We start from the raw sequence: 20,697 nt of genomic DNA on the forward strand, positions 1-20,697 counted from the left end.
AGAAAAGGGCGATCACCCATAATCAGAATTATAAAGTATGTTATTTTTACCAAATTATTTAGACTGTATGAGTGATATATGACTGTATATTCTAATATATATGTATATGTAGGGCCCTATCTGGAGTACAAACATGGCGCCAATTCCATTTGACAAATACGAGTCTGTATGTGATGTTAATCATCTACTGTGTTACAATTATGGGTCTACTATCAGGCTGGTATTACGAGAAACGAGGAAATTTGATATTTTTATTAAAATATAGCTATCTTTACGCGGAACCTTAGTTCAGTATGTTTAGTTCCCGTGGGTCGTCTTTGGCGGGTGCGCATTTCCGGTGCCGGCTTCCGGAATTTTGAAAATGGCGGCAAATGGTGACAGTGTGAAGCGGACAAGTTTACGTTTGCAGAGAAGGAGTAATGACCATGTGAAGGCCGCATCCTCGGGGGCCAAGACGCCTCAGAGCGGCCGCCGGAGCTCCGGGCCCAGAACTCGGCTGTCAGAGGGGAAACGGGAGGAACCGGGGTCCGGAGGGGGCAGCTCTGTGCACAGAACCCAGAGGAGGTCTAAGGGGCAAAAGGCAGAAAGCCCGGGTAATAAGAGCAGGGGTGGTGCTATAGCCAGTATAGGGGGGTCCTCGGGGGACACTGCTGAGGGCCAGGTACCAGGCTCTGGGGCCCCTGGCGAGAAATCCCAAGGAAAAGCCATGAAGACGACAAGAAGTCAGGATGGGAGACCGAGCCGCCCCGAGCCCAAGGAGGAGGACCGACTATCCTCATCTATGGTGTGTAACGTGTACAGCCCTCCTCCAGTCACCTGATAGCCACAGGGTCTATAACACAGGGCAGAACTACAACTCCCAGCATGACCTGATAGCCACAGGGACTATAGACCATGCAGAACTACAACTCCCAGCATGACCTGATAGCCACAGGGTCTATAATACAGTACAGAACTACAACTCCCAGCATGACCTGATAGCCACAGGGACTATAGACAATACAGAACTACAACTCCCAGCATGACCTGATAGCCAAAGGATCTATAATACAGTACATAACTACAACTCCCAGCATGACCTGATAGTCACAGGGACTATAGACAATGCAGAACTACAACTCCCAGCATGACCTGATAGCCACAGGGACTATAGACAATGCACAACTACAACTCCCAGCATGACCTGATAGCCACAGGGACTATAGACAATGCAGAACTACAACTCCCAGCATGACCTGATAGCCACAGGATCTATAATACAGTACAGAACTACAACTCCCAGCATGACTTGATAGCCACAGGGACTATAATACAGTACAGAACTACAACTCCCAGCATGACCTGATAGCCACAGGATTTATAATACAGTACAGAACTACAACTCCCAGCATGACCTGATAGCCACAGGGACTATAATACAGTACATAACTACAACTCCCAGCATGACCTGATAGCAACATAGTCTAGAGACCATACATAACTACAACTCCCAGCATGACCTGATAGCCACAAGGACTATACACAATTCATAAGTACAACTCCCAGCATGACCTAATAGCCACAAGGTGTATAGAAATTGCAGAACTACAATTCTCAGCATGACCTAAGAGCCACAGGCTTTATAGACCATGCGAAACTACAACTGGCAGTAAGGACCCTATTACACGGGACGATTATCGTGCGAAAAATGTTATATCGTTTGAATTTAAACGATTATCGTTCTGTGTAATTGCAGGCAACGATCGAAAAATCGTCGGTATGTCGTTGATCGTTGATTTAGATCTGAACCTAAAATTATCGTTAATCGTTCGCTATGTGTTCACTAATCGTTCAGTGTAATTGCACGTTGTTCATTGTTTTGCTGGGATCAGAAGGAGTAAACGATCATAGTAACTATCGTAATAACGATTGTAACGAACGATTATTCTTCTGTGTAATATGGTGAACGATTTCAGATTAACGATAAACAATCTTGTTTGCGATCGTTTATCGTTAGTCGTTAATCATTAAAAATCGCTCCGTGTAATAAGACCCTATGATCTGACACACCTAGGCTGTCCAGCAGTTGCAAAACTACAATTTTGTAGTCAGAGCTGTCAGAGCCTGATGGGAGTTGTAGTTTTGCAACCACTAGAGAGCCACAGCTTGGGAGACATTGCTCTACACCAGACGTTTCAAACTCAGGCCCTTTAGCTGTTTTAAAACTACAATTCCCATCATGCCTGGACAGCTAAAGCTTTGGCTGTCCAGGCATGATGGGACTTGTAGTTTTAAAACAGCTGGAGGGCCTGAGTTTGACATCCCTGCTCTACACGATGAAGCCAGATACTGGTAAGATTGTATACAATACAGAGGTTGCCATACTTGCAGTTTTCTGCTGAGGTTCTGCTGGCCTGTTTTAGTAAATTCGTGAATTCCCCATGAAATATCAATTCTGAATACCTCTTTAAAGGGTACCTGTTGTTTGTAAAAACTTTTGACATGTCATAGAGACCTGTCAAAAGTCTTGATTGGTCCATTGGGGAGATGGAGCAGGAGAGGATGTGCTGCATCATGGTCCACCCCCACTCTAAGTCTATGGGGCTCCATATTGTCTTACACAGAGCGGGGAGAGGACTTGCTGTAGTGCATCCTCTCAGGTACACTTTAAAAAAATGCATTGTGCAGTTCTCCTGTTATTACTCCTAGAAATAGATACACACATTGTGTGGAATGTGTTTTTCTATCCATCAGCATTAGTTAGACACTGAATACAGACTACATCTCCTTGAGTAGGTGAACGGTAACTTTCAGTTGTTGGTTTATTCTTAAATTTCCAGGAGGAGTAACAGAAGGACAGTGCAGTGCAGAGTTTGCCTATAGCATAGTTCTAGCAGGTACAAAACTAAAATGTCTGTTTATCTTAATGATTACTATATCCGTGTATATATTAAAGGGGTTATCCACATGTCCCCCCCCCCCCCCCTCCCGGAGACTAACAATTCCTTCCATACTTATTTTCTCTTCTATCTCCTTCCCCCAGTTCTAAGCTGCTGCTTTGTGCTGAAGACTAAGTAAACCATGTGTGAGCTGTTTACTTCATCTCCCTCTCCGCCCCCTTCCCTTCCGAGACAGCTGATGTAAACAACTCCCTGGCCGGCTGTTCTTGCACTCTCTGTGGCAGGGAGGATTAATCACAGTAAGGTCGCAAGTATCTTGACCTCCAATATCGCAGAGTGCAGAGACTTTTACATGAGCCGTCTTGGAAGGGAGGAGGGGGAGTAACAGCTCTTATACAGTTTTTTGTATCTTAAGCAGAAAGCAGCAGCTCAGAACTGGGGAAAGGAGACTGAAAAGGTAATAACAAGTATAAAGGGAATTGTTAAAGGGGTTATCCAGCACTACAAAAACATGGCCACTTTCTTCCAGAGACCGCACCGCTCTTGTCCACAGTTTGGGTACAGGTTTTGTAACCCAGTTCCATGAAAACCACACCCAGCTTAATGAAAACCACACCTGAACTGGAGACAAGAATTGTGCTGGAAGAAAGTGGCCATGTTTCTCTAAGCCTGGATAACCTCTTTTAGGGTACCTTCACAAATACCGACTAGCCGAGGTCCTGGAAGGCCCCTATCACTACATACAAGCCGTGGTCTGAAAGACCGCTGCGTGTATGTAATGCAGCCGCCCCCTTAACCCCTTCGGCTCCCGCACCGCTGTCTCCATACATTACCTGGCTCTGGCTGCACGGAGTCCTGCTCTGCCGCCCAGCCAATCAGTGGCTGGGCGACAGAGCGGGACCCTGTGCAGCCAGAGCCAGGTAATGTATGGAGACAGCGGTGCGGGAGCCGAAGGGGTTAAGGGGGCGACTGCATTACATACACGCAGCGGTCTTTCAGACCACTGCTTGTATGTAGTGATAGGGGCCTTCCAGGACCTCGGCTCGTAGCAGAAACTCGCAGGGAGTTTTCTGCTGCGAGTCGGTATGTGTGAAGGCACCCTTAAAGGGGTTATCCAGCACTACAAAAATATGGCCAATTTCTTCTAGAGACAGCAACGCTCTTGTCTCCAGTTTGGGTGTGGAATTTGAAACCCACTTCCATTAAAGTGATTGAAGCTTAATTGCAAACCATACAAGAGCCGTGCAGTCTCTGGAAGAAAGTGGCCTTGTTTTTGTAGCGCTTGATAACCCTGTTAATCCCCAGGAGGGGAGAAGAGTCAACATGTAATTTACCTCTTAAAAATCTTTTTTTTTTTTTTTTTTTTTAAATTATTATTATTGTAATTAAAAACTAAATTTATAATTCTTTTAATGTTGGAATTATAGCTTAACCAAGAAAGAAGTGATGTGGGAAAAGCCGGATCTTCCCAGGGAAGCAAAGAAAAAAGTCAAGAAAATGTTAGAGAGGTTAAAGACCTATCTCGAGAAGTAAAAGCATCGTCCAGCACAAGCAGGGCAACAGAGGTGGGTAAAGCAGAGCCTTCTGTAGAGAGGCCAATACCTGATGTAGAAGAAGCCAGTCCCTCACAAGTTAGCAGTACAGCAAGCGGTGAGACAGCTGGACCCTCAGGTGTGTGCAGTACAGCAAGCGGTGAGACAGCTGGACCCTCGGGTGTGTGCAGTACAGCAAACAGTGAGACAGCTGGACCCTCGGGTGTGTGCAGTACAGCAAAAAGTGAGACAGCTGGACCCTCAGGTGTGTGCAGTACAGCAAGCGGTGAGACAGCTGGACCCTCAGGTGTGTGCAGTACAGCAAGCGGTGAGACAGCTGGACCCTTCAGTGTATGCAGTGCACCAAGCATTAAGATAGCCGAACCCTCGGGTGTGTGCAGTACAGCAAGTGGTGAGACAGCTGGACCCTCGGGTGTGTGCAGTGCAACAAGCAGTAAAACACCTGGGACCTCGGGTGTATGCAGTGAGACAGTCGGGCCCTCGGGTGTATGCAGTGCAGCAAGCGATGAGACAGCTGGACCCTTCAGTGTATGCAGTGCAGCAAGCGTTGAGATTGCTGGACCCTCAATACAAAGTGCTGTAAGGAAAGATGAAAACACAAACGCCTCAATAATAAGTCCATCAAGACGCGGTTTGTATATTGCAAAGAGCCCTGCAAGAAAAGCAGATCGGGTAACTTCCGATCCTGCCCCGGTCTCTGCTTCCCCGAGAGACAGCAAGGTACAATGTACCTCAAAGACGTTTTTTCAAGAGGTTCTTGAAATGTGCAAAGAATTCAGCAAAGAAATTTTGGAAAGCCAGAGTTACCTGAACCAGGAGCAGAGGCAGCAGGAGCACAACAACTTCATCATGGTGAGTAGAATACTATGCCTATTATGTAGTTAAAGTTTTTAATCTATGGAGACTTTTTGAATACAAGTTTGGTGACTGGGCCACCACCACAGTCTTGAGAATGGGGCCCAGAGTAATGTTATGTGCTCCAAAAAGTTATTTTTGGAGAATATTAAAACAAACATTGCAATCTTTCTTCCTTTATTCTCATCCTTTGAAAACACAAACATACCACCCATGGGGCGTGGCACATTGCTGAGAGCAAATGTGTTTTTTTTTTTTTAAAAACATATTTTTATTGTTTTCATATATGAACAGAAACAAGAACAATACCAGAGTTATAAGGTCACAGTAAGCACATCAAAAAGAGTTAGGACCCAGTACCACGCCCGCCCCCATTGTGTCCCTGTTCCGCAGGAGAATTGCCAGAATCTGTAGGCAGGGATGAGATCCAGTTGCTTGGCATTCAGGCTGTGGTTAAAAAGTCTCAAGCTCTACTGACGAAGAGCATGTTGCAAGGCGTGGTACTGGGTCCTAAAATGTCTCTCTTTACTGTCAGCAATGTGCCATGCCCCAGAGACCTACCACCCCACACCCCTAACCATGACCAAACATTCTGCTGACGAGCGATCACTGTTAAAGAGCCACTTGGCATGTGCCAATGCCGGCATGGGGCAGCGGTACACATGGGGGCTGTCTCAGGACAGTGTGACATCACCCCAAAATTGGGAATGTCCCACTGGATGCAGGATGTTTGGGAGTTATGCATAACAGCAGAATAGAGTTTATAACCTGCTGTTTCCCTTTAAGGTGTCCTGTCTTTAGATGGTTCGGCCAGTGAGCAGTATCTGATTGGTTGCTCTGGGCATTATATATACTTACTAACTTTTATATTTCTTATATTTGGTGTCTGTAAAGCGGCTGTTTAGCTTGAGAAAAATGACTGACGATTTGTTCAATTGTAGAACTTTGAAACGGCTTTTCAAGATAACGTAAGCATCGATGGGCAGTCATGGCACGAAGCCCCGGACACACCGTCTGGTAAGGAGGAGCAAGAACCCTTAGTAACTGCAGTGCATTTAATTTAAGGCATCTGCATTGGAGGCTGTGCCACGGATTCCGTCATACGGCACTATTTTTCTTGTCAAAACAGTGGCCACCATGCCAAAACCATCTTGCAACTGAGTGTTGGGACTTTTGTTACGGTACACTTGTGATTATAGCCTATGATTACTCTGTGATAGTCTGTTTTTTATCTCTCATCTTGCCTCTAAGTTTAAAGTGTCACTGCCGTTATAGCTTTCACAATCTAAATCAGCAGGGGAAGTGATATAAACAAGTTTGCAATTTACATTCATTATTAATATTTTTTTTTTTTATTTCCCATGCTTCATAACAAAGCTATACCTGTATCCAGCACCAGTCTCCTGAAGGCAGCTATATAACAGATATACTTACTGTAATCAGGTCCAGTCTCCTCAGGTCCAGTCTCCTGAAGGCTGCTATATACCATCTATACTTACTGTATCCAGGTCCAGTCTCCTGAAGGCAGCTATATAACAGCTATACTTACTTGTATCCAGGTCCAGTCTCCTGAAACTTTCTAGTCTTGTGCTGGCTGAAAAAAAGAGAGCAAACACAGGAAGTCCTAATCATCTGCGCTCACAGAGTAGGTAGTCATGCGATTAAAGAACACATTGATCTTTAACACTCTGTACTGGCCAGGACTTCCTGCTTTTGGTCTTCCCTCAGAAGACTGGACCTGGATACAGTAAGTATAGCTGTTTATATAGAAGCCTTCAGGAGACTGGGCCTGGATACAAGTAAGTATAGCTGTTATATAGCAGCCTTCAGGAGACTGAACCTAGATACAAGTAAGTATAGCTTTGTTCTAAAGCATGAGAACTGAAAAAAAGTGTTTGTAAATTGCAAACTGCTGATTTAGATTTTAAAAGTTACAGTGGAACTTTAACAAATGTTATGTTGTCCTTATTGATGCTCATAGCAAAAACTTAATCTGTTGTATATTTTATTCCCTACAGAACCTGACATTGAAATACTTGAAGACAAACTAGATGATGCCATTGTAGATGTAGCATTGAAAAGAAAACGACACAGGAAAAAAATTTTGGGTCAATTTGTAAAAACTCTGAAACTTGAGCGGGAATTATTGGTATGTCTACAAATGTATATTAAAGGAGAATTCGGGGTGGGGGGCTTTATTGCCAAAGTGCCGGGAGGGGAAGGATGAAAGAAATAATGTGCACCTGGCATCAGTACTGGTGACTGCATACCGCAGCTCCGGTCCCCTGCCGCACCTGGGACGTGACATTCCAGGCCCGGTCAGCTAGTCAGTGACTGCAGCGGTGTCCTGCCCCAGTCACTTACTGGCTGCATGGGCTATCTATTAGGCGAATTATGCTGTTGCAGAAGGAGGCCAGTTCGGGAGCGGTGATCTATATTTACTGTCTATAAACTATATTTTTGAGACAGTTATGTGAATATGTTTTAGTCCCCTAATTCATTGTATTTGAGATAAAATAAATATATATTCTTTATGTATGCATTTATATTTATTGTATTAATTATTTTACAGAATCAGTACAAACCGGTGGTGAAGCCGAAGGAGTTTAAGCTGGATTCAAGATCTGGTGAGCATATAAGTCACATATACTCTTCTTGATCCTACTAAATGGAGGTCAGCGAGAAGGAAGAAAGTAACAGGGTTTGTTTGTAGTCAGTTACCATGGAGACATATAAGTCTGTAAGAAGACCATTTGTAAGGGTATTTCAGATTTAAAGGGGTTATCCAGCGCTACAAAACCATGGCCACTTTTCCCCTACTGTTGTCTCCAGATTGGGTGAGGTTTTGAAACTCAGTTTCATTGAAGTAAATGGAGCTTAATTGCAAACCGCACCTGAACTGGAGACAACAGTAGGGGGGAAAGTGGCCATGTTTTTGTAGCACTGGATAACCCCTTTAATGGGACAATATAAAAAAATAAAATAGCAATTAAAAGGGAACAACGATACAACTTGCACACAACCTCATGGTTAAGCAAAGAAAGTTGCACAGCAATAATGTCTCAATGTAAGCTAATAATTTATATGGAGAAGCATTTCAAATGAAACACTTAGTAAAAAGAAAAAGCATAATCCTTAGACAATGTAACTGTAGACCAGGCAGTCTAATAGTGAACCAGATTTATCACTGACTAGTTCAAACCATGTTTGTTGCAGTTTACATAGTGGGATTCTACGAGGAAACGTGTTAAATGGTATTTGTCACTATGTGTCTCTCCTCAGTATGGAGGAGAGACACATAGCATGGAGCATGGAGACATAGCGGACACCAGAGGATCGGGTGGCTGAGACAATGTCCCTTGGCCAGCAAGTTCTGTGCACGAGCCTTATTATAGTTAATAGGACTTGTATACGGAAATTGTCCAGTGTGGTAGGTTGCCTCGGTAATCCAATTTTTTGTAATCAATTGTATCTCAACGCCAAACTGTGGAAAAGTGCATAGTGACAGTTACCCTATAAGTGGGTACTCTGACGAAAATCTTATTCTTTTAAATCAGCTGGTTTCAGGAAGTTATATAGATTTGTAATTGTCTTCTGTTTAAAAATCTCCAGTCTTCCAGTACTTATAAGCTGCTGTATGTCCTGCAGGAAGTGGTGTATTCTTTCCATTAGGACACAGTGCTCTTTTCTGCCACCTCTGTCCATGTCAGGAACTGTCCAGAGCAGGGGAGGTTTTCTATTGGGATTTGCTGCTGCCCCAGACACTTCCTGACATGGATAGAGTGGGCAGCAGAGCACTGTGAATACACCACTTCCTGCAGGATATACAGCAGCTGATAAGTACTGGAATACTGGAGATTTTTAAATAGAAGTAATTTACAAATCAATATAACTTTCTGAAACCAGTTGATCTGAACAAAAAAAATTGCTAGAGTACCCCTTTAATTATGTGCAGCAGACCAATAGTATTTAATTTTTTTTTTTTTTCTTAGAATCCCGCATGACGGAACAAACTGCTACCACAGCCGCCATCTCTCAGCAGATTAAAGAAACTATGAAGGTAAGAAAGCTGGGACTGTATGAAAAAGGAACCCATCTTGATATTATCTTACAGGGACACTGGCACCATGTAGCTGCATCGTCCACCAAAACTAATATATAGCTGTGCAGCGTCAGTCATGGTGCTCTTCTTACTTTTACAGCTGTACAGTGCCGGCAGCTACTCCTCGCATGGGATGAGAGATACAGCTTCTGAATTGTGTTACACAGCGTCACTTTGTGAAGCATGAATGAGCTTTTGACATCAGCTGCTGCACCTCTCATTTGATATTGCGTCTTTGTATGAGTTCTTCAGTTTTTAAGATCTCTGCTTGCAGTCATTTAAAAAGAGGGAAGGTTTCTATTGAATCACTGCAAACTGATATCTGGGAAAATTGGAAATTTGTTTATTTTGTACTTTTATTGGCCTAAAAGGAACATACTAGGACTGGAGCAAATCATCTAAAAATTGATTATAGTCAGTTTTAATCCCTATAGGACAGGTCCAGGATAAGTGCAATAAAGAGGTTATCCAGAGCTACAAAAACATGGCCACTTTCTTCCAGAGACAGCACCACTCTTGTCTTCAGCTTGAGCGGGGTTTTGCTGCTCAGTTCCATTGAAGTGAATGGAGTGTAATTGCAAACTGCACCTGAACTGGAGACAAGAGTCGTGTTGTCTCTGAAAGAAACCCCTTTAAAGGGGTTATCCTGGGCTACAAACACATGGCCACTTTCCCCCTACTGTTCTCTCCAGTTTGGGTGGGGTTTTTAAACTCTGTTCCATTGAAGTAAATGGAGCTTAATTGCAAACTGCACCTAAACTGGAGACAACAGTAGGGGGAAAAGTGGCGATGTTTTTGTAGCGCTGGTTAACCCCTTTAAAGTGTCACTGTCATCATAGAAAACTTGTCAGTGTTCAGACCTGTACCGATTGCGAGAACGAGCCGGGAGAAGATGACGCTAAGCACTGTCCTCTCCCGGCTCTGTGTCACATGATCAGTCGGGCTCATAATGTAAGTCTATGGAGCCTGACTGATTATGCCTACACAGTGCTCGTTCTGAACGCTCACACCCGGATCGATCAAAACTTTTGATATGTCTCTCTGACACTTCAAAAGTTTTCTATGACAACGGTGACACTATAAAGACCAGAGCCCACTGTGTCACTTTGTGTGGTTATAGTTCCGTGATGCTATAACGTATCCCTTTTTCTTTTCATGAAATGTTGGCATTTTTCCCAAGAAAACTGTACAGATATCAGCCTAAATTTACCAATAAGCTAAAGTACATTATGTTTTATTTATATATATATATATATATATATATATATATATATATATATATATATATATATATAAAAAGAGGATTTTTTTGTACTCACCGTAAAATCCCTTTCTTGTGGCTTCATTGGGGGACACAGCACCAGTGGGTATAGGCTACTGCCACTAGGAGGCGACACTAGACAGAAGAAGTGACTCCGCCTGGCAGCCTATACCCCTCCTACAGACACCAGGCTAACTCAGTTTAGTCACAAGCAGTAGAAAGTAGTAACAAAAAACAGGCCAAAAAAAACCAGGCTGGTCCCGGGAACGAAAACCCCAAGAACAGAACAAGCCCCGGGAGCACAACCTCAAACAGGGTGGGAGCTGTGTCCCCCAATGAAGCCACAAGAAAGGGATTTTACGGTGAGTACAAAAAAAATCCTCTTTTCTTGTGCCTGTCATTGGGGGACACAGCACCAGTGGGACGTACAAAAGCAGTCCCAGAGGGTGGGGAAAGAAAATTACAATCCCCATGCGGCCTGCCTAACGCACGGCGGCCTGCAGAACCTTGCGGCCCAGACTGGCGTCAGAGGAAGCCAGGATATGGACCTGATAAAACTTTGAAAAAGTGTGAACTGAAGACCAGGTGGCGGCCTTGCAGACCTGGGACACTGAGGCCTGATGGCGAACCGCCCAAGAGGCCCCCACAGCTCGAGTAGAATGAGCGGTGACCCGAAAAGGAGGAGCCCTGCCACGAACGCGGTAGGCCTCTGCGATGGCTGCCCTGATCCAACGCCCAATGGTGGTCTTGGAAGCCGCCAGCCCCTTGCGCGGACCCGACGGGACCACGAACAAGGAATCCGAGCGGCGGAAGGAAGCAGTGACTGACAAGTAGATCCGTATGGCCCGGACAAGGTCCAAACAATGCAGGGACCGTTCCCTAGGATGGGAGGGCGCAGGGCAAAAAGAGGGGAGAATGATGTCCTCATTAAGGTGGAATGCAGACACGACCTTCGGCAGGAAGGAAGGAAGAGGACGAAGCACCACCTTGTCCTTGTGAAGGACCAGATAAGGGGAGCGACAAGAGAGCGCTGCCAGTTCAGACACCCTACGGATGGAGGTAATCGCCACCAGGAAGGCGACTTTCCAAGAAAGGAAACAAAGAGACACCTCCCGAAGAGGCTCAAAGGGAGGACCTTGTAGAACCTCGAGGACTAAATTAAGGTCCCAGGGCTCTAAAGGCTGACGAAAAGGAGGGGCCAAATGGACCACCCCCTGAAGAAAGGTCTTCACCTGGGGGCGGAAAGCGAGAGCCCGCTGAAAAAGAACAGACAGGGCGGAAATCTGCGAACGCAAAGTGGAATGACTGAGGCCTTTATCCAGCCCGGACTGTAAAAAGGAAAGAATCTTGGGCGTGGAACACACCAAGGGGTGAAAATTATTCTGTTCGCACCAAGAAAAGAAGGCCTTCCACACGCGATGGTAGACCCGAGCTGACTGAGGCTTACGGGCCTTAAGCATGGTTTGGATGACTGGTTCCGAGAACCCACGAAACCTCAACACCGCGGCTTCAACAGCCATGCCGTCAAACTCAGCTGAGGTAAATTGGGGTGGAATATTGGCCCTTGTGAAAGGAGGTCGGCCCGCAGGGGAAGGCGCCAGGGGGCGTCGGCCAGGAGGTGCACTACGTCGGCGTACCAGGACCGGCGCGGCCAGTCTGGAGCGACAAGAATGGCGGGAACGCCGAGTGCCTTGATGCGCTTCAGGACTCGTGGGAGAATGGGCAGAGGAGGAAAGGCGTAAACCAGGGAGAACTGCTCCCATGGGGTCACCAAGGCGTCGACCGCGAACGCGCAAGGATCCCGGGCCCGAGTCACATAGATGGGGAGTTTGTGGTTCAGCCTGGAGGCGAAGAGATCCACATCTGGGGATCCCCACCGCCGGCAGATTTGAAGAAACACCTCGGGATGTAGAGCCCATTCGCCCTGATCCAGTCTTTCGCGGCTGAGGTAGTCCGCCGCCCAATTGTCCACCCCGGGAATGTGGACTGCCGAGAGAGCTGGAACAACCCGCTCCGCCCAACGGAGAATGCGAGCGGCCTCGGTCATGACAGAGCGGCTCCTGGTGCCGCCTTGACGGTTCAGATAAGCAACGGCGGTGACGTTGTCGGTCTGAACACGGACCGGATAACCCCTCAGGCGATTGGTCCACTGAGACAGGGCGAGAAAGATGGCCCGGAGCTCCAGGATATTGATGTGAAGCCGAGCCTCTGTCGGCGACCAAGAGCCCTGAGCTGTGTGGCTTCCGAAGACAGCCCCCCACCCGGACAGGCTGGCATCCGTAGAGACGACCAGCCAATTGAGGGGGAGGAACGAGCGGCCGAGGAGGACCACCGGAGCCGTCAACCACCAAAGAAGCTCCCTGCGAACAGCAGGGGACAGGAGGATCTTCTTGTGGAGAGACAGAGGGGACCTGTCCCACTGCGACAGAATTGCTTGCTGCAGAGGGCGCGAATGAAACTGAGCAAAGGGGATCGCCTCGAAAGAGGAGACCATCTTGCCCAGGACTCGCATGCAAAGGCGAATCGAACAGGGGGCGCCCGAGCGGAGCAGAGAGACTGCCGAGCGCAGGGAGGCAACTTTGTTTGGAGGAAGGAGGACGCGGGCCATCTCGGTGTTGAATAGCATCCCGAGAAACTCCATAGAGCGGGAGGGAAGTAGGGAAGATTTTTGATAATTGATCACCCAACCGAAATTGGTCAAGAGATCGAGTGTGATCTGGAGGCTGGACAAAGTGTCCTGCTTGGAGCGGCCCTTTACCAAAAGGTCGTCAGCAGAGCCATCAAAGGTGCAAGGATCTTGGTAAAGACCCGAGGCGCCGTGGCGAGCCCGAAGGGCAGGGCAACGAACTGGAAATGTCCAGAACCGACGGCGAAACGTAGGAAACGTTGATGACTGGCTGCGATGGGAACATGCAGATAGGCGTCGCGGATGTCTATAGAAGCAAGAAATTCGTCCTGCTCTAGAGACGCGACCACCGACCGCAAGGATTCCATGCGGAACCGCCGAAGGCGAACAAACCTGTTCAGCCGTTTTAAATCCAGGATAGGACGGACCGAGCCGTCCTTTTTGGGGACTGTGAACAGATTGGAATAGAATCCCTGGAAGTGCTCGGAGGGAGGAACTGGGACCACAACTCCTTGAGCTAGGAGATTCTGAACCGCCCGAAAAAGCTCAGAAAGCCGTGCCGAAGAGCGCGGGAGATTTGATGGAAAAAAGCGAGGAGGTGGAATGCACACAAACTCGATTTTGTAACCTGAGGACACCACCTCCCGAGCCCACACATCGGACACATGGGCGAGCCAAATCTCCTTGAAGGAGAGCAGACGACCCCCTACTTGAGGGAGAGACCCGAGTGGTGAAGGACCCTCAGGAAGAAGACTTGGGTGCAGGACCCTTAGAAGGGCGAGAACGGGGCTGCCAGGTGGGGCGGGGTTTGAAGGAGGGCTTCCTAGAAGGAGCTGGAGGCGTATCCTTAGCCGGGCGACGACGTGCCGGAGGCTCAAAAGAGCGGAAACGGCTGGAACGCCTGGGAGGCTGAGGGCGCCGGGATCGGTTTTGAGGAAGCAAGGAGCTCTTCCCCCCCGTAGCGTCCGAGATTATTCTATCCAGCCGCTCCCCAAAAAGTCTGTTTCCTGCAAAGGGAAGAGAAGTCAGAGCCTTCTTGGAGGCGGCGTCAGCTGACCAGCATTTTAACCAGACAGAGCGTCGGATGGCTACAGAGTTTGCCAGGGCCCGCGCAGACAAACGAGCAGCTTCCTGAGAAGCGTCGCACAAGTATTTGGACGCATGTAGAATTTGTGAGGCCAGAGACAGGAGATCCTCACGCGGGGTGTCCAGGGAGAGGTCATGGACTAACTGCCTGGCCCAAGAGGAACAAGCCTTGCTGACCCAGGATGCAGCAAAGGTAGGACGTAGGGCCGAACCAGCCGCAACAAAGACAGACTTCGAAAAAGCGTCGATTTTCTTGTCCACCGGGTCAGTGAGTGAAGCACCATCTGCCAGAGGCAGAGTAGTTGACTTGGAGAGTCGAGAAACTGGAGGATCCACAGATGGGGGCACTGTCCATGTAGTGACCAGGTCAGGGGAGAAGGGAAACAAAGCCTCGGCACGCTTAGAGGATGGAATCCGCCGGTCAGGGTGATTCCACTCCTTGGCTAGGAGGTCCTCAAAATCCTTATGGCTGGGAAAAACCAATGGCTGTCGCTTCTGGCGACGGAAGGAAACCTCACTCTTGGAGGTCGAAGAGGACTCCTCCTCAATATGTAAGGTGTCTCGCACTGCACGGATCAAGGCTTGCACTGCAGAGGCCAGCTGATCCTCCCTGTCAGACTCTGAAGCAGAGTCAGAGGGGTCCCCCTAGGTGGCGGAGAGGGGTCGCTGGGAAGCGGAACCGCCTGCAGTGGATCTGGGAGGAGAAAGGTCTGAGGAACACCTAGAGGGCGACCGTGAGACAGAGAGTCTAGGTCTCTTATGAGACCGTCCTCTGGAAGGGGAGTCAGGAGATACCCTGGAGGGTCCTGCTGCTGGAGGCGCCTGGAAGGGCAACCGCTCAATGGCATGGATCATGACCTGCGACAGCTTAGAGAGGTCACCGATCGCCTGGGACAGGGATCTAGCCCACTCAGGAGAAGCTACATCAGGACCTGGAGGGGGGGCCTCCTGGGAAGTGGCACCAGGGTTAAGGCATAGCAGGCAGAGGGAACCAGGCTGACCACAGGGGAATTTCTTATTGCAACGAGCACACGCAAAGTGTGTCGCCACAGCCGCGGGAGCGATCTGCCTAGGGGGGTCATCCCGGGGACCAGACATGGTAGCTAGGGCTGTTAGCCTGGGGAGTGGAGGAGGGGAATATCACCCACTGGGTGAGCCTACCAGACCCTGGAGTTGCTGTCGCACTGGATGCTGGAGCTGCTGTCGCACTGGATGCTGGAGCTGCTGCCGCACTGGATGCTGGAGCTGCACTGGAACGACTGCACTGGAAGCTGTAGCTGGTGCACGCTGGAATAGCTGCACTGGATGCTAGACTGCTGCTGTGCACAGGGAGCTGAGGCTGCTGTACTGGCAGAGATAACAGCAGGAGGCCACGAGCCGAAGCTGCTGCCGGCAAGAGGAGGAAGGGAGGGGGCAAGGAGGAAAAAGGTGGGGGCTACAGAGTAGCCAATAGGAGAAAGGGCTGTGGCGGGAGGAGCCGAAAAACGGGCGGGCGCCCCGCCCCCAGTGACGTCACTAGCGTGCGCCGACGCGGCCTAGCTCCGGCAGAAGCCGGGGCCTAAATTTGTGGGGCAGGCCGGCGGCAGTGAGACGGCGGCGCGGAGCGCCAGAAAACGCGACCGGAGCGGAGGCAAACAGGGAGAGAGGAGCCCAGCAATCCCCCAGCTGTCCCTTATGAAGCCGCTGCGAGCTGCAGTGGCTCCTGGATGAAAGGAGGTGGGCATCAGCCCAGGCTAGGAGGGAGATGAGAAGGGGGATCAGGAGACAACCTGTCCAGTAGGACAGGGGATAGGGGAGGGAGGGCTGCGCTGCAGGGAAGTGTGCACTGTGGCAATGGGGACTAGGGAGAGCAGGCAAGAGGCTACTGGTTGCCCTAGCCAGGATGACCCCCCCCCCCCCAAGGACAGGACTACTCACCTGTCCGGCGTCTTCGGGTGCTCGCAGGGTCACCCCCTCGGTAACCTCGCACCTGGGTGGGGTACCGGCATCCTGCCGCAGGGAGCTGGCAATGGGGGACGGGTGACCGGCGCATGGAAAGTGAAAACTTCCAGTGCACCCTCAGGGGGAGGCTACGTCTGGTGTGGCAGCCCACGCCGACGGTCCCCCTGATAACCTAGAAAGAAAGGAAAAAGAAATAAAACTAAAATAATAAAGAGGTGCGTGGCACCTGTGTCTACCTCATACGGACACTAGACTAAAACTGAGTTAGCCTGGTGTCTGTAGGAGGGGTATAGGCTGCCAGGCGGAGTCACTTCTTCTTCTGTCTAGTGTCGCCTCCTAGTGGCAGTAGCCTATACCCACTGGTGCTGTGTCCCCCAATGACAGGCACAAGAAAAAAAATTTGCATTTTTCTTAAAATTTCTGTGGTTACCGTGCAGGTTTATTCATGTGATAATTTAAATTTAAAATATTTTAAATTTTATTGCCAGCATTGTTACGGTACGTTCTGATTTGCATTGCAATGTAGTGTGCCTGCTGATTAGACTGAACGGCCACTGTAGCTATGACACTGGAGGCCTCAGGGAAACCTCCAGTTGTCATAGCAGCAATCGAGGCTATACAATCACTTTGAACTCTCCCTCTCTTCTACCCTATAAAAGCTGTGATCACTCTGATTGCAGCATCTGTAGGGTTAACTGTCACGATTCGAGCTCAACTCGTGGCGGGTGCCCGGCTGTCACTGACAATCTTGACCTGCCGCCGATCCGAGAACGTAACTGTACGTCCGTGAGCAGTAAAGCACCTCAAAAACAGACATAGTTACATTTTTGGTTCGGAATAGGTTATCCAGGCTTAGAAAGATATGGCTGCTTTCTAACGGAAACAGCACCACTCCTGTCCCTAGTTTGGGTGTGGGTTTTGCAGCCCATTGAAGTGAATGGAGCTGAATTGTAATACCACAAACAACCTGAGGACTGGAGTGGTGCTGTTTTTGCAAGAAAGTAGTAGGGTTAGACCATTAGAAGACAAATCCCATTTTCTTTTCGTCTAATCTGGCTTGGTTCCTACATTTAAAAAAAACATACAAAAACAAATAACAAGTAAATATAACTTGGGTTCTGCCCTTAGCCTGTGAGTGTTTGGTGGGATGGATGCAGCCTCTGCTCATATGATCGCTGTATAACCCTCATAACGTTGGGATCAACAAGGGTTCAAAGTTTTCAGTGTTTGTTTTTTTATTGCGGCCAAAATCACCTTGTAGTATAACTCTGATCCTATATCCCTTAGTGTAGAGTTGTCACATGCTTCTATAGCGTGTGTGTTGCTTGTTCACTACGTTCTACTTCCCTGGTTGGTTAACCATGCGTGATTGAGGTTCGTGCCAAATTTCAGAATCTGCTGTAAATGACCTCATGGGGTTTTCAAAGAAGTAGCTGCTGAGCCGACTGCGTGAGACTCTAGTTACCAGGCGGTGCTATATCTTAAAGCGCAATTTTTATAGGAATGTTAGATCCCTAAAAGGGTTTGTTCACACGTTCAGGTTTTTAAATGCAATTTTTGAATCCAAGAAGGAAGACTTAGAAACTTAGACTGCCATGTATAATCTGGCTTTTGTTTTAGGGTATAAACCCACACACCTTATATGCAGCGTATTTACTGCGTATACGGTGTGTGGGTTTGTACCCTTAAAGGGAATGTGTCACCTAAATTTTCTTTTACTGATTACAGTCAGATACTAAAACTTCTAATTCTAATATATTCTCTAACTTTAATTTTTTTATTTCACTTTTTGTGCATTGTTATAGGGGCTGCCATATTGCCTGAGCTGTTTTTAACAGCACTTAGTGATATGCTTTACAGCAAGACTCATGGACATAGATGACAATAGACAGACTGTCCCCTTGAGATAAATGTGAAGCATTACTGAGCGTGCTCTGTGACCTGTGAAGGTCATTCCACAGGGTCTCCTCTATCTATTGGTGTCACATGATGCTGCAATGCTGTACAGATGACTTTACAGCAGCCTCCTCTTATCACCACAGACACAACAGGAAGAGCCCCAGTGGTGAGAATGAAAACTGCAAGATCCCAGGGTTATTTTATAATCTTGATAGAAACATGGAAAATTAGAAAAATGTCGCCAAAAATAAAAATATAAAAAATAAAAACATTATTTACACAATAAGTCATTTTCTGATGACACATTCCCTTCAAAACCTGAATGTGGGAACTCGATTGATCAGCCGTTGGCTTTCGGGACATGCTTCAGGGCCACAGGTTGGAATCCACTGCCCTAACTGTAAATGAAATAATTTTCTTTCTATGCTCCACCGCACTTTGTGGTAGCGCAATGTGTTTCTCATCGTGGTTTCTTCCTCGTCTTCCAGGCTCTCCCAGCACAGTTGGAAAAAGCTGAAGGTTTTTCCCAGGTTCTCAGTCTCCAGCCTGTGTTGCAAGAATCTCGCATAAGACAAGACATCTTGGCAAGTAAAGTAGTATTACAGGACATAGCCAAGACCATGCCCAAAGAGGTAGAAACCACCCCGAGCGAAAATGCAGCGGCAGCAAACGTTGCACCAGTGCGGACTGTGAGAAAACGACAGAGCCCTTCAGTCGAAAGTAAATTATATCCACTAAGATCAAAGAGGAAGATCAGTCTGGAAGGATGACAAGCCTTTTTAAAGTGGTTATCCAGGATTATAAAAAAGCACAGCTACTTTCTTGCAAAAGCAGCGCCACCCCTGTCCTCAGGTTGTGTGTGGTATTACACGGAGTAGAGCTGTTACTGGAAGAAAGCAGCCATGTTTTTCTAAGCCTGGATAAACCCCTTTAAGCCCAGAGGGCTGACAGTTCAGTAAATATATATTTATGTATATGTATGTAATTATTTCTGGTATTGGAAATGTAAAGCTGGTCTCCAGTTCTGCAATCCTATGAATTACAAAACAATGAATTGCACACATCTCACTAGTCACCCGTGCTTTGTTCTATGGTGAATAATGATTTTCGCGCCTCTGCTCCTGTAGACACATTAAAGTTCCTATACCTTATCCCGAGTGAGTGATTGGCCGAGTGAGTGATTGCTGTGCTGGGCTCTTTCCGGAGAATGAATAGAGCTGTGGGTCACGTGCCGACCCTCAGCTCTATTGAAAACAAAGTAACTGGGGACCGTTCTGGAGGGCGCTGCGGTTGGACCCCTGCGATCTCTTGTCCCCTATCCTGTGGTTAGGGGACAAGTAGAGTTTAAAACACTTTTAATTTTTAGCCACTTTGAAACCTGAGGTATATGAATTAGGGGGTCTGTCCCTCAGATTGTATAGTGCTTACTAATATCTCTAAGTTTGAGGCCTGGATCTATTGCATCAAGTTGTAATACCACATACAACCTGAGGACAGGGGTGGCGCTGTTATTGGAAGAAATTAGCTGTGTTTTTATATGCCTGGATGACACCTTTTTACAACAAACCGATGCATTTCTTGCAATACCTGCATGGTCGACCTGGGAGAAGACAGTCATTGGGGGACTATAAATGTCAGCATGTTTTACCTCTATTTTGAGGTGTATTCTTGCTGTTATGACTACACTTTAAAGGGGCAGTCCAATGTGATGATTTATATAAGATTTAAGAAGAGCGCCCCTATAGGTTGTATTTGGTATTGCAGCTTTAGTTTTTTTTTTATACCTCAGACCTCACCACCCCAGCACATAGTATGAATCCCAATCCTTCACCTCGCACCATACGTATCACTTTCCTTTATTTGGTGTATATACATTATAGTAACTTGTAAATGGCTTCCTTATTGTATATTTCTTATAGCGCTGTATATATGTAAATATGCATTTTGTGGTTTTATTGGCCATTTTGTAATACTGAATTTCTTATCTGTCCTAATGTATTAAAGATGGGACTAAAATTGGCTGTTTGTAAGTTGTGTTTTTTGTGCTATTTGTGCTTGCCTTGATGGCCTTTCATACATATATTGTCACTTACATTTTTATAAACCAGTGGTACCAGATTCCAGTGATCATGTATGGGTCTGGGGTATACACAGCACTGCAACCAACATACTTTGGGAGGCCCATAGAGATAAATAGAGCAGCAGTGCACGTTTGACCGTTGCTCCATTCAATCGGGGCGCGGGACCTCCATTCTTTGGATCAGTGGGGCTGTTCGCTATCATGCTCTTCCATTATTCGTATTGTTGGTGGGAAATCCCCCACCAGGAAACTGGTTTCCTGCAGACGCCACTAGAGGGAGCTAAGAGCATGTGGATTTATTCAGATACCGTATTTTCAGGCGTATAAGACGACTTTTTAAAGGGTTCCCCCCCGCCCCCCCAATTTTTTTTTTCATTAATACATTGCCCACCCATAGCTTTCCATCTTTTCAATA

At 47.3% G+C, this 20,697-nt stretch overlaps 1 protein-coding gene across 1 annotated transcript; it reads left to right on the forward strand.

Annotated features, from left to right (window-relative positions):
- The first annotated feature begins 344 nt into the window (after nucleotides 1-344).
- Nucleotides 345-20,205, forward strand: NSL1 (NSL1 component of MIS12 kinetochore complex). Its single transcript, XM_069954805.1, has 7 exons — nucleotides 345-784; nucleotides 4,307-5,284; nucleotides 6,229-6,304; nucleotides 7,306-7,436; nucleotides 7,860-7,914; nucleotides 9,280-9,347; nucleotides 18,691-20,205. Exons 1-7 carry the CDS (start codon nucleotides 362-364, stop codon nucleotides 18,970-18,972), a joined length of 2,013 nt encoding a protein of 670 aa, XP_069810906.1. The 5' UTR covers nucleotides 345-361; the 3' UTR covers nucleotides 18,973-20,205.
- Nucleotides 20,206-20,697: the final 492 nt, after the last annotated feature.

Source organism: Dendropsophus ebraccatus, chromosome 15 (assembly GCF_027789765.1).
Source record: "Dendropsophus ebraccatus isolate aDenEbr1 chromosome 15, aDenEbr1.pat, whole genome shotgun sequence".
NCBI classification, from domain to species: Eukaryota; Metazoa; Chordata; class Amphibia; order Anura; family Hylidae; genus Dendropsophus; species Dendropsophus ebraccatus.